Source organism: Myripristis murdjan, chromosome 17 (genome assembly GCF_902150065.1).
Source record: "Myripristis murdjan chromosome 17, fMyrMur1.1, whole genome shotgun sequence".
NCBI classification, from domain to species: domain Eukaryota; kingdom Metazoa; phylum Chordata; class Actinopteri; order Holocentriformes; family Holocentridae; genus Myripristis; species Myripristis murdjan.
Genome location: NC_043996.1, coordinates 24,951,116 through 24,964,920, shown reverse-complemented (window position 1 = coordinate 24,964,920; position 13,805 = coordinate 24,951,116). Strand labels below are relative to the sequence as shown.

Genomic DNA, 13,805 nt, shown 5'->3' with positions numbered 1-13,805 from the left:
CTTTCTGGTGTATGTAACATGTTTACTTCATGTAGTTGACTTGAATTTACACAAATAAAGGGGGGAAAGTATGTGGACAAAATTACACATAAACACAAACTACTGAGCATGTTTGTTTGCTTGTTTCTTTTTCCTTCTTTCTTCCTTTCTTTCTTTTTTTAAATCAAGGCGCCTTATTTAAGGTCTGTACCAGATTGGTTGCTATGGTAACGGCATGCGTGAGGGTCAACGTGATGGTCAACATTTTTAGCCGTCGAGTGAGCCATCAGGTCAATAGACGATCTTTAGTGGCGCCGCTTGACAGAAGCTGCCGGGACAGTTTCCCGCCTCTTCCTGGTCACTTCCTTGTCTTTTTTACTTTTGTTTGTTGTTTTGTTTACATGATGCGGCGAACAAGAGGGTCGAGGAGTAAAGCAGAGAGTGCGGTAGAGAGCGGAGATGTGCCGTCAAAAACAGGTCGGTGTTTGTTTGTTGTTGTTGTTGCTTTTATCGCAGGTAAAGCAGCCCGACGGGAGAGACAGCGGCACGGCCGGCTGGACGTGTCCGGGCAGAGGAGCGCCGTCTGCGGTGTGCACACACTGCCGCGCTCCGGTGCTGCTGCTGCTGATGCTGCTGTTGACAAGGTTTCAGCAAACAAACAACCCTCTGTGTGTGTATTCAGGCCTGCTACATGCTAACTCTGTCATCGAAAGTGGAACCTGTTCGTGCCCGCCCCTCAACTAACTGAGTCTCAATGGAAATCCTATGTGTGTGTGAGTGAGTGAGTGAGTGGATGGGTGTGTGTGTGTGTGTGTGTGTGTGTGTGTGTGTGTGTGTGTGTGTGTGTGTGTGTGTGTGTGTGTGGATGGGTGAGGGGGGGTTAGACTGAAATCGAGTGTGTAGTCATAATAATAAAAGTCTTCATTTATAGAGCACTTTTCAAAATCAAGTAAAATTAAAAAAATAAAATAAAATAAACTCCTCAGGTTTTAAATAGTTCCTTGTCTACTAACATTAAGACATTCACCGGCTTGGATGTTTTCCCCTTTTCTTGCTTTTATAAAGGAATCATGCTCAATATAATTTGGCTTTTTTTGACAAGAATATACCAAAAAACTTTTTAAATGCAAAGTGAAAACAGATTTCTACAAAGTCATGTCAGATAATGAAAAATAAGTTAATTAATTGGCATTATTTTTCAGGACTCTGTTAGTTAATTAACTCACTTCTTTTACCTTGTATATTTTTAATTGATTGATATTATTTTTAAAGATTTCTTTTTGGTACATTCTTGTCACAAAAAAACCCCGAAATAGTATTGACCATGATTCCATTTATAAAAGCAATAAAAGGAAAAAAAAAACATCCAATATAAGGTGGGCAGAGTTTTTTTTTTTTTTTTTTAACATATGCTTAATTTCTTACTTCTGTTTTTATTGTTGTAGTATTTTGTGCCATTAATCCACATAATTAACATACTTTTTTTTTTTTTTTTTTTTTTTTTTTTTTTTTTACAAATTTTTAAGGCACATGACTTTATATTTCTTATTTCTTTTTGTATGTCTTAGAATCTATTTCTCTTTGTGAGAATTTGAGCAGCTGACCCAGTTTCCCCACAGGCAACAATCAAGTTTTTCTGATTCTGCTTATATCACTGACTTACATATTAAAAATAAATACTGTAGTGTGGCTGCTCAAAACTGACTGTTTGTATGCAGTTGCAGTATTTCTTTTTACTTTGTGTGATTTAATTTAAAGGTCAGAACTGGGTCTCAGCTGCAGAATATCGGATTTATCATATCAATAGTTAGGAGTCCATTTTGAGCAGCCGTGGTTTGGGGAGCTACAGGTTGTACAGACTGCAGTTTTATCTTTGATAAAGTGTGCAGGCCTAAGTCTCTCCCTCTCCCTCTCTCTTTCTCTCTCTCTCTCTCTCTCTCTCTCCCTCTCCCCCTCCCCCCTCAGTGTGGCAGTGGCAGGGAGACGAGGGCCAGTGGGAGCCGTTCTCTCCATCGGCCTGCACCTCGTTGGACTCGGCCGTCTCCACGGGGAAATCGTCCGTCACCGTGACGCTGAGCTCAGGAGCCTCGTACGTCATCGACCTGAAGAAGATGGTCCAGAAGAACCCTGTCACCAAATACCAGAGGAAAATCCGCTGTCAGACAGTAAAAACAGGTGGATGTGGGGCTTCACAAACATAATATTAATATTACCACTACTACTACTACTAATAATAATAACAACAATTATAACTGTTATTATTATTATTATTATTTATTTTATTACTTTTTTTTTAAGGTGAACTATTTTCATATCCACATTTTTATCACCTAAACATTAAATTATTATTATAATTATTATTATTATTATCATTATTATTATTTTCTTTGCTAATTAAAAAGCTTATTGAAAGTAAAGTAGTCAATATTTTATTTTATTTTGTCTTTTATTTTACTTTATTTTATTTTATTTTATTTTATTTACTTTTGACTCTTTTCGATCCAGATCCAGGTTTGAATGGAAGCGGTGACCCATCACGTGAAGATGAGAGTCCAGTTCAAGTTAAAGAGGAAGAGGAGGAGCAGCCGGCTGCTAAGAGGAAGAGGGGGCAGAGCAAAAGACAGACAAAAACTAAAGAGGCACCCAAAGAAGAAATGGAAAGTAAAGGTGTGTGCATTTCATTTACATATTTTTTTTTTTACATGATTGTTTTAAAATGGGCAAACGGGTGGATGAAGACAGAGAGAAAGATGCTTTGTGTTTCGTTCAAACGTCAGGTGGCTGTTTACTCTCTCTCTCTCTCTGTGTTAGAAATGGAAATTCACTGTCATTCATGTAAACTGTTTGTATGTTGCACAGAGGTCGTGAAGACGGTGGTGATGAAGGGCAAAGCTCCGGTGGACTCTGAGTGCAAAGCCAAACTTGGAAAGGTAAAGTGTCTGCAGAGAGCTTCACATTCATGAGTTATGATTCAACCGTGTGTCACTGCTTTATTTTTGGTCTTGAATCAAACACAAATTAATTTAAGTTACGCTTTAGAGCAGTGGTTCTCAAATTTTTTTCAACGTCTGAAACAACAACCTGATACTGACGATATTTTGTCGGCTCTGTTTCGGCGTCTTCTTCTCTTCTTTCTCCTTGAAACCACAAATCCATTTTCTCAGTTTTTGTCTGGCTTCCTGGTCATAGTGAACAAACGTCTTTAATTTAAACCATTTAAACCACAACAACACCTTCGTCAAACCCGAGGAGGGAATACCGAAGACAAACTGACATTTTCATTTATAATCAAACTTATTTCAGCGTAAGCTAATTATTTTATGAATTATGCATGACTTAAAAATATTAAATTAATGTTGAAAAAAATCCCATGTACCCCCGGCAGTACTCCAATATACCACTAGGGGGTACGCGTGTCCCTCTTTGAGAATCACTGCTTTAGACAATTAGAAGAACAAAAATCACCAGTAAATAGATTTGAAAAATATTCCTTCAACTTTTAAATTTCACATAATAAAGATGTGCGAGGTGGATGGGTAAAACTGAAAGTATATCCATACCATGAGTTTATCTTAAAAATATCAAATAGTGAATAACTACAGGAGATGCCATGCTAAATCCTCATTATTGCTATTATAAGAGAAGAGAAAGGCTCATTCTTTAGTAGCTTGTCTTGGTTGATTTAGATACTGACTCGATTCAGTTATTTTGTATTTAGTGAAATACAAAGTTAACACAGAAAATAACATTTGACTGCCTTTTTTAAATTTAATTTAATTTTTAAAATTTATAATCCTACAGTTTTTCTGTTGTCCTATAATGTCATTTTTTTGCTCAATGATGTTCTCTCTTCCTGGTGATTTTGAACATATAATGTTTATTTATGAGGTCTGTCTAGGTAAAAGAAAAAGTTTAGGCTAAAAAAAAAAGAGCATGTACAAGCCAAAGTACAGAAAAGACATGAGAAGTTGTCAGAAAAAGTTTTGTTTTTTGTTTTCTTTTGTTACGAATGATCTCAGCTTTATTCATGGTATGTTTCCTCTCTCGTCCATGCAGGCCCACGTTTACAGCGAAGGAAGCGACGTGTATGACGTGATGCTAAACCAGGTAATAATTTTTAAAAAATAAAATAATGGACTGAATCAAATGGATCTGACGGCTGAGAAGTATTCATTTACCCAGTACAGTACATATCATTCAAAATTCAGAAGCTGTAATGTTTTGCGGTATATAGGCTCGTCTGATGGGATGAAAATCTGGGCGATATTGTAGCTCTGAGTATTCATCATATATTGATGAAATAACTTAACTGTAGTTATTTTCACCAGCAGTTATCTTGACAGTTTTCAGACTGTAAATGAAATGAAACGTTTCAGTATTGCTCATATGAAAAGTGAATTTAAACTAAATTGTGACATCAGATAATACACAGCTGACAGTACAAACCTAATATTTATTTCTTACTATCAGTCTTTAAAAAGGAAGTTATTGAGTGAAGCCTCTATCATAATTGTGTCAGTTTTCCTTTTTGAACTGAGGGAACAGTAACTGTGCTGGAGTGAACTCTGCAGTAAACATTTTCTGCGGCTTTTTTTTGCAGACAAATCTTCAGTTCAACAACAACAAGTACTACTTGATCCAGCTGCTGGAGGACGACAACTCGAAGGCCTACAGTGTGTGGATGAGATGGGGCAGAGGTGGGTTTTACACGTTTTACACGCTGATGCAGGTGGAACGAAGAGAAGTTCATGCGCTTGATCGCTGAAAACTCTGTGTCTTAGTTTGGTTTGGAAATGAACAGCAGCCCAAAAAATTCTGGTAAAATCTAACTGTGTACTTTGGAGAAACAGTGGTGGGAGTTTCCTGTCCTGTTGGTGATATTTTAACCCTGCAGTGATGTTTTTTGTTTTTTTATTTTGTCTCTGCAGTGGGTAAAGTGGGCCAGAACAGCTTGACAGGCTGTGGCGGAGACCTGCTGAAAGCCAAAGACGTCTTCAAGAAAAAGTGAGATTGAATAATTGGAAAATGAGTTTCAGATGTCCCGCGTGGAAGTGGGTTTTGTGAAACTCTGAAATGGGCTGGTTTGTTTTCGCCTCAGGTTCCTTGACAAGACCAAGAACGAGTGGGAACAGCGGGCTAACTTTGAGAAAGTGGCTGGAAAATATGACATGGTGCTGATGGACTACAGCGCCAATGGAAAGGCAAGCATCACCTCCATCAGTATCGGACAGTGATCCTGACCGATACTGATGGAGAGGCTCAAATTTACCTCCTTTTTACATTCCCTCCTTCTTTCTTTCTTTCTTTCTTTCTTTGCCCATTAATTGAAATGTTTTCCACCTTTCCAGGAGGAGAGCCAGACTGTGGTGGACGCTGTGCCCAAGAAGAAGCCCTCAAAGCTGGACATGAAGGTCCAGTCTCTCCTGGAGCTCATCTGTGACCTGAAGGCCATGGAGGAGTGTGTGCTGGAGATGAAGTTCGACACACGTAAAGCTCCTCTCGGTCAGTTTGTCTGAATCGGAGTCATTACAGGAAATATTGTTCCAGAGAAATATTGAAAACGTACAGTTTGTCAGTTCATCGGGGCACAGTGTGCAGCAGCAGGACCTCACACACCGAGGAAAGAAGCATCATAAGACATCCTGTGGTCATTGTACATATGAATCCACATATACACCTGAATATTACCTGTTATGAACCTGTTATTAATATTTATAGAATTGATCTAAATCAGAAAAGATCACCTGACGCACCGATCACTTTCAGAGTTAGTACGTTTTGAATGATTCAGCTGTACACAGTGCCTCTCTCTGCTGACCACTGTACACTCTGAACATGAGACAATTTATTCAAACAATTCAATTTATTTTATACACAGTAATTTCCAGATTTAAAGATACCCTTTTTATTGTTTTTTTTATTGTCTTTCTGACTGGTGCTGTTTGTGAATGTGTTAGTATCACTGGCTCAGTTTGGTTTTCCTCCGTCTGTCTGCAGGCAAGCTGACGTCCGAGCAGATCCGTGCAGGCTACATGGCGCTGCAGAGGATCGAGGCGTGTCTGAAGAAGAAGGGCAGCAATCGCGAGTTGCTGGACGCGTGCAACCAGTTCTACACACGAATCCCACATGACTTTGGGTAAGAAATGTGCAACTCAGTAGTTAGGGAACACGCTAACACTGACGAGGCCCTGAAATTACAGAACTGATGTAGGAGATAATGTTTAATACGATGACTCTCAGAGTGTCTCACATTAGCTGGGATCTTGACGAGTTAGTAATGTAACGTTGGGATCTGATTTTCCAGGTTAAAAACTCCTCCCATCATCCGCACAGAAGATGAGCTGAAGGAAAAAATCGCCCTGCTGGAGGTAGAGGAACTCTACTTTATTTGAGATATACAAGTCTTTTCAGCTTGGTGCATTAAATTATTTATGTTCTTATGATTTTTATGTATTATTATATGGCTTACTCAAGCAAAATCACATTAAATGGTCAAATACCTCATTTTATTTGAGTTTTTAAATAAAATGTGCCAGTTATCATCAATTTAGACATAATTATGTATCACAGATGACAATATTGAGTTACTGCCTGTCCAATGTAAAGTAATCTACCAGTTCTTTTAACCCATTCACCTGTAACACAGTACATAATCCAGGGTAATCTACTGTTTCTCTTCCCTCCCTCAGGCTCTGAGTGACATCCAGATAGCGGTGAAGATGGCCCAGTCCAGAGAGGACAGTGACGAGCATCCGCTGGACCGACAGTACAGCTCCCTCCGCTGCCAGCTGCAGCCTCTGGACCCCAACAGCCACGAATACACGGTCAGTGTGACGCTGTGCTGAGCGGTACTGAGAGCAGTCAGGTGGTACCGAGCCGTTCTGATACACCACTGCTGATTCGCTCCAGAGGATACACATTTAAACTGATAGTTTGGAGTCTTAGCTATATAGTGGTAATACAAGGTTCCTACGCAGTCTGAAATATCATGAAAAAGTATGATTTTACAGGTCTAGAAATGTATGGAAAATGAGGAAAAAGTGTCAAAACCATTTGCAGACAGTCATGTTTTACATTGAAGGACGTCAGATGCCTCCTTTTGTCCTTTTCGGGCTTCTGCCCTACAGCCTGGCCAGCCACAATAGTGGCTGCTCCCATTCAGCTCCAGTCTAGGACCCATGGCAAATACAAACTTTCCGATAGGTGGCTAGCCCATCCCAGTTATTCAAAATGGTTAGCGAAGGATCCCAAATCCAAAGCAAAAGCAGTGTGTCAATTATGTTTGGCAGTCATTCAAAGTCATACAGAAGGCAAGAAGCACACAGAGCTTTTAAAAGCATCCTCTGCACTGGGCATATCTGTTATTTGAGGCCTAAATAATTTAAAACCCTGAATAACTTTTAGTTATCAGCAGGCTGAAAAAAATGTACCATGAAATCTGAAAATGAAGGTCTGGAAAAGCATGGACTATGGAAAAATAAAATGTGTAGAAACCCTGGTAATAGATCTTCCAAGTCTGGCTGCTCAGCTTTTTGTTGCAAGAACGAGAGCTTCACTGGGACTGTTCTTCTCCGAAACGAAACCAGCAAACAACACGATTTGGATCAGCAACCTAAAGCTGAGATGTTTTGAAAGATGCACAACAGCACACATTCTTTGGGATTCATTATCGATGCTCTTTTCTAGCCGTCTTGCTTGCCAAGTTGTGGAACTGCTGCTTTATTTCTGTATCACTACACAACAGCTTCACCTACCAGGTGTGTAAACAAACATAGAGCGCTGAGGGGAGCTGTTGTGTAAGCAAAGTCGTCGGGTGACAATTGGAGGATCTATTACACTTGCATGGATTAGGAAATACCTCTGTATGGATAAGAACCAGTCCTATTACTTTAAGGATCAGAGAATGAATCTATAAATCAACCAAATTCAGTCACATGGTACAAACTAGGACTAATGTGTCCATGTCAAAGAGCATCAAACTATTAAAACTTCTCTTGGGCTGTGTAATATTATCCAATATTCTAAACAGCTTAATTGGGCACTAATTAATTGGGTAATTGGGTCTTTCAAATGTAACAAAACAATCAAGTAATCCTAGATAGCATAATGTAGCTTTATTTATCCTGTAACCAGTAGTTCTGTAGGTCATGTACGCCTCAACATGTCTCAGATTCAGGTATTTATATTGGGGAAAATAGTTGTTAAACATGGTGCAAGGTTTCCATTAAATCAAAAATCCACCCCTAAAACACAAATGTTGACAACCTGTTGCCACACACATCAAGATATTTTCAGCACAGCTACGATGGTGTTTGATAGTGAAATAATTTCCCGACAGTAAACATCAGCTAACTCTCTGTAACCCCTCTTCTCTCTGTGAAGGTGATAGAGAAGTACCTGCAGTCCACTCACGCCACGACTCACAGAGATTACACCATGACTGTGCTGGACATCTTCTCGGTGGACAGGGCGGGGGAGAGGGACAACTTCCTGTCACAGATGCACAACAGGTAATATCTGAATACAGCTGCTGTTTATGCAAATGGTTGTCATGTTTCAGTGTGTGTGTGTGTGTGTGAAACTGGTTTTGTTGTCTCAGATGCCACTGAAACCTGAGCTACTTTCATATTTGTCTCGAAAAAGCTACACTCTAATTTGATTGGTGTCACTGAATTTGTGACGCTGATGATGAACTCCCCTTTGCACACTCCATGTAATTCTGTGTGTGTGTGTGTGTGTGTGTGTGTGTGTGTGTGTGTCTCCATCAGGATGCTGTTGTGGCATGGTTCCCGCCTGTCTAACTGGGTTGGCATCCTCAGCCAGGGGCTCAGGGTCGCCCCACCAGAAGCCCCCGTCACTGGGTACATGGTAGGATGGATGAACAGAGACACACTTACACCTGCTCTTGATTCATTTATTGTTTATTTTCACTCTTTCTTTTTTTTTTACCCAATCACTCAATCTGTCGTTTAATTCATCAATCCTGGAGGGGATTGGAGAGATGGAGAACAAATGAGTTTGGGGGAAGAGAGGAGTTTTACATGTACTGGAGTAACTTTTTGAAACGGCTGCTCAAAAGTAAAACATTTGCTTTGTAAAACCAGTTATTGGCCGTACTAAGCATTTTCCTCCCAAAACATTAACATTTTTAGTATCAAAACCTATATTTCCAAAAACTGGGTGATGAATTTTTTTTTCCAGCATTTTTGTGATGAAGCGCGTTGTGCTGAGCTCCCTGTTTGTCTCTTGTCCAGTTTGGTAAAGGCATCTACTTTGCTGACATGTCGTCAAAGAGCGCCAACTACTGTTTTGCCAACCAGCGCAGCAACGTGGGGCTGCTGCTACTGAGTGAGGTGGGTGAAACTAAAAAAATATTTTGATCATTTTGTACTTTAACAGTTTAACATTTATTATGCAAATCTACACCAAAGCACATCAGAGACAGAAAAAAAACAGTAATTGAATGCCTGCAGGTTCTTCTTCCTTTTTGAGTTGTATGTCCTAGTGAGCACACCTGACTGTTTTGAGATTTTTATTTATTACTTTGGACGGCTGATATCTGTGGATTTGCTGCCTTGTGCTGTACGTGTTTGGACAAAACTGCCGCAAACTTTTTCATTTATGAACATTTCTCAAAAAACAAACCAATGACAAGAAACAAAACAAACAGGAGGCCACGATCAGTAAATCAAGGCTGATTTGCTTAATTTAAAGTGAAGTCTCACACATGGCACATGCAATAATCATGGAAAATCTGTCTCGTTGGCAAAACTAACACTTGGTTTTCCCACCGTTTTTCTCCCATTTCTGGTTGGTGTCATATGGAGAAGGTCATTTTTTCTAAAAAGATGTGGGTGTTTAACAGTATTGATACAGCAGTCAACAGTGAGATGATTTTTCTGTGGCCTTTTTAGTCGCTGCCAGCAAGATTTTTAAGAGGTAGATATCATCTTTTTTAGATGATTGTTGCTAGTTCCTTTCAGAAAGTCTGAATTTAGGGTCAAGTCCAGAAGATGTGAGCACGATTAACCATGATTTCTCCACATTCCCTCCAGCGGGGTCTAACTCTGTGCTTTAATAGCCTGATTTATAGATGTTTTTCATTAATTTGAGCTGCTCGTGGTCAGAGAGAGTGTACGGTGGCCAGCTGGGACAAAGTTTGACAACAGAAGTCGGTCAAATTTTGCTGTCTCAAAAAAAATAACAAGCCAGTGTGTGATGGACGACCCTTTGCAATCTTTCTACCAAAGACAAATTTCACTGCATCTCCGTCAGCTGCTCAAATCTCCACGCTGATGTGTGTGTTTGCAGGTCGCGCTGGGAGACTGTAACGAGCTGCTGGACGCCGACTACGAGGCCAACAAGCTGCCTGCTGGGAAACACAGCACCAAGGGCCTGGGACAGACTGGACCTGATCCCACGAACTCTGTCACCCTGTCAGTCTCTCTCATTCTACTGTTTTCCTCCATTACACAAACAACAGTCATTATATAACCTGTCTGTTTCTAAAAATGAACTTAATAACCTCAGGGTAAATTTAGCCATTGCACGTTGATGAACAAATAATAAATAATGCTCTAAAGAAGTTGAATAAAAATGGAATATAAGATAATGAAATGTATTGAACGTAGACCACCAGCTTAAAATAATTCTTGTTATAGCAGCTATTACCAATCTGCCAAAACATATTTCTAACATTATCTTGTTTCTGAAAGGGAATACGAACAGAAAATATATCTATATTTTTGTGATTACACCGGAAATGCACTGGCACAAATTGAGCGTTGAGGACGTCTCCGAGGTGTTTCTGTCTGCGTTTCACAAAGCTATGCATGCGCTGTTATTGTGTCTGCCGCACTTTCCTGCCATCCTCTGTGACCTTTTGAGTGTTTTGTTTGAGCACCACTTAGTTAAATGTGCCTCGTCACTGTGTCTGTCTTCCGCTCTTAATCTTACCTAGCCCCATGTTTCTGCTGATTATGTAGATCTGTTCGTCTGCAGCCGTTTTCCCACAACCCCGCAGAAATGTCAGTGTCTTTTATTCTGACACGGTGCAATTTGGGGTCACAACACTTCGATCAAATCAAAGTACTAAGTGCTGAATTCAAGTTCCTCTTCAGTGACTCATATCCTAATGGACTGACCTTGTGTCGTTCTTATTTTGCTCTTCCTTCCCTTCCTCTGTGCTGCTTCTCCTTTATAGACCTCCAAGAAAAGCTAGAGTGTTTTACTAGACAAGAGTCATAGGGCCATGAAACGTGTATTTCATGTAGAGCCACAGCCCTGAGATCAAAGTCAGATGTACTTTTTGGTCTGATTTGTACAAAATCAGTTCTCATTTCCATCACTCTGATTTCTCTGGTGTCTCTCTCTCTCTCTCTCTCTCTCTCTCTCTCTCTCTCTCTCTCTCTCTCTCTCTCTCTCTCTCTCTCTCTCTCTCTCTCTCTCTCTCTCTCTCTCCGGCTGTTAGAGACGGGGCGACGGTGCCGATGGGACCCTCGGTGAAGACGGGCGTGGGGAAAGCCGGCGGCTACTCGCTTCTCTACAACGAGTACATAGTCTACAACCCCGCCCAGACCCGCATGAGGTACCTGCTGCGGATCCGGTTCAACTACTCGTCACTGTGGTGAGGCCGTGCAGCACAACGTGGCCGTGTGTTGTGTTTTCAGGACAGAAAAAGGTTTGGGTGGACTTCTTTGCACAGCAGGGTTGATCTGTTAATCCATAATGCTTCATATACAGTTTACGCGTATTTCTTGGTTGTGGTGATAATCAAGAGGTTGCACTTACTGGCCTGTAACAGATACCATAACATTTTTTATGAATGAAGAATGGTTATTTTCTCATTGACAACCATGTGTTTTAGAAAATGCACAGTAGGAGTGCAACATATTTGAAGGCGTCAAGGGTTGTCAAACTTTGTCAACACACAAACTTGCATTTTCAAACAATTCCAAAGTTGCTATTGCAAGGTTTTTCCAAAAATGGGTTTTTGGGAATCTCTCTGGTCGTCAGTCCTCCTTGCTGCCTGTCTTTGTGAGTCACAAAATGATTTCAAATGTTGAAACTTGTCATATCATTTCTGAGTACTTGTTGGTTTGTGGAATTAAGCTACATAATTGAAGGTTACAGCTTATCATTAAAGGTAAAGGGTAAGAATGGTGTGTTCTGATATGAAAAAAAAATCTCCAAAACATTTTGCACTATTGTTTTTCCATGCTGCACTTGCCTTTCTGTGTGTTTACAGCATTTTAAACTGTATTGCACAGATAATTGTGGCAACAGTCATAGCATTTGGCTGTTCAGTTTTGTTATGTGAAACTGTGGCCTTATGGATCTTATGAAATCACCAGTGTCTGACTTTAATGACCTGCCCTGTTATGAACTGGAACTTACACAGGCTTGTATTGCAAAGACGTGTCAGAGGATGTGGCTTATTAAAGGAACACTATGTACAATAACATGGCTCTCCTTGTCAGTCTGATGCCGCTGAATTGCATGCCGATTCCGCGTTTTTGTGTCTAACCCTAACCTTAACCCAGTCCACCCTCAATTTTGCACAGTGCACCTTTTTAATATTAAAAAAAAAAAGAAAATGATTGTTTTTTCTTGTATAAACCGTCAAGTCAAATGCTTGTGTGGGTTAAAATGTAATACTAAGAAAAAAAAAATCATTAAAACCTTTTTGTTTATGTATCACAATTTTTATTGATGTGAAAAGTATGACTTAAGAAATTTCAGTAAAAATTGATATTCATTCATTCATTAATTGTAGGTCAGCTAAAACACAACAAGGCTATATACAAAATAAAGGACATTTTCAGTGCAGGAAACACTTAAGTACTCATGCTCATATTTACTACTCATATTCACAGCTTGCAAAAGGTAATGCATGTGTTAAAGAAAACAGTAGTGATCATACCATCCACTTGACCTGTGACAGATAAACGATGGATAGAAGAGCATGTAATCGTAAAAATGCATTGAAGAAATGTAGGATACTTAATCCGATGAAGTGCCATTAATTCAGTTTTCTATGTTAGAATAGGTTAGCACAGCTTGATACCTGACTTGCACGATGGCACGTCTTTTATTGATTGCGCAATTTCACAGACTCATTAAAAAAAAAAAAAAAGAAGTCGTGTACAATATTTAGGGAGGGGGGGAGAGGGGGTAATATTCTGAGGAAAAGCTAATAAATTTGACAGGTAGGCTACGCCTCTACGCGTAACATCAGCTGATAAAGACACGTCACACACCACCTAGTGACACCTCTGATGAAGGCGGAAGCTTACCGCCGAAACATGTAAGGTAAGAAGAAACCTGTTTCATGTCTGATACAGATGAAACTTTATGATCTATATGAGGGAAAAAAAAATCTGCGATTATAATGTCACAAATTTATGAGAAAAAACTTGGAAAACTATTTTTTCCTCTCCTTTAAAGAGGCATTGACTTGGGCTGATTCAGGCAAAAATAATATTGTGATTCTGGGCTAAAATCATCAGGATTTCCTTGTTACTGAATCCCTAAGATGAATTTGAAGAGGTCATCAGCTGCAGGCCTGATACACGGCGAGCGGCAGCGTCTTCAGTGTGAGGCTGACCCAACCTCACAAAGTCAAACCATGTGGTTTCTTTAGTAGTATAAGAAAGACAAGTATAAGACCAAGTATTTTTCCAAGTTTTTTGTCATAAATTTGAGTTTTTTCTTGAAAATGTACCACTTTAATCCCAGATGTCCAAGTTTTTTTCTTGTAAATTTAAATTTTAATCAAATTTTTTTTCTCTGAATGTCACCCCCCTTCCACTGCCTGTGTATTTTAT

At 39.7% G+C, this 13,805-nt stretch overlaps 1 protein-coding gene across 1 annotated transcript; it reads left to right on the top strand.

The window, feature by feature from the left end:
* The first annotated feature begins 288 nt into the window (after positions 1 to 288).
* parp2 (poly (ADP-ribose) polymerase 2) lies at positions 289 to 12,187 on the top strand. The gene is made up of 17 exons (XM_030075345.1): positions 289 to 456; positions 1,945 to 2,154; positions 2,485 to 2,646; positions 2,839 to 2,909; positions 4,036 to 4,086; positions 4,580 to 4,676; positions 4,908 to 4,983; positions 5,078 to 5,180; positions 5,328 to 5,481; positions 5,977 to 6,115; positions 6,284 to 6,347; positions 6,669 to 6,803; positions 8,362 to 8,489; positions 8,748 to 8,847; positions 9,234 to 9,332; positions 10,291 to 10,415; positions 11,450 to 12,187. Exons 1-17 carry the CDS (start codon positions 381 to 383, stop codon positions 11,607 to 11,609), a joined length of 1,950 nt encoding a protein of 649 aa, XP_029931205.1. The 5' UTR covers positions 289 to 380; the 3' UTR covers positions 11,610 to 12,187.
* Positions 12,188 to 13,805: the final 1,618 nt, after the last annotated feature.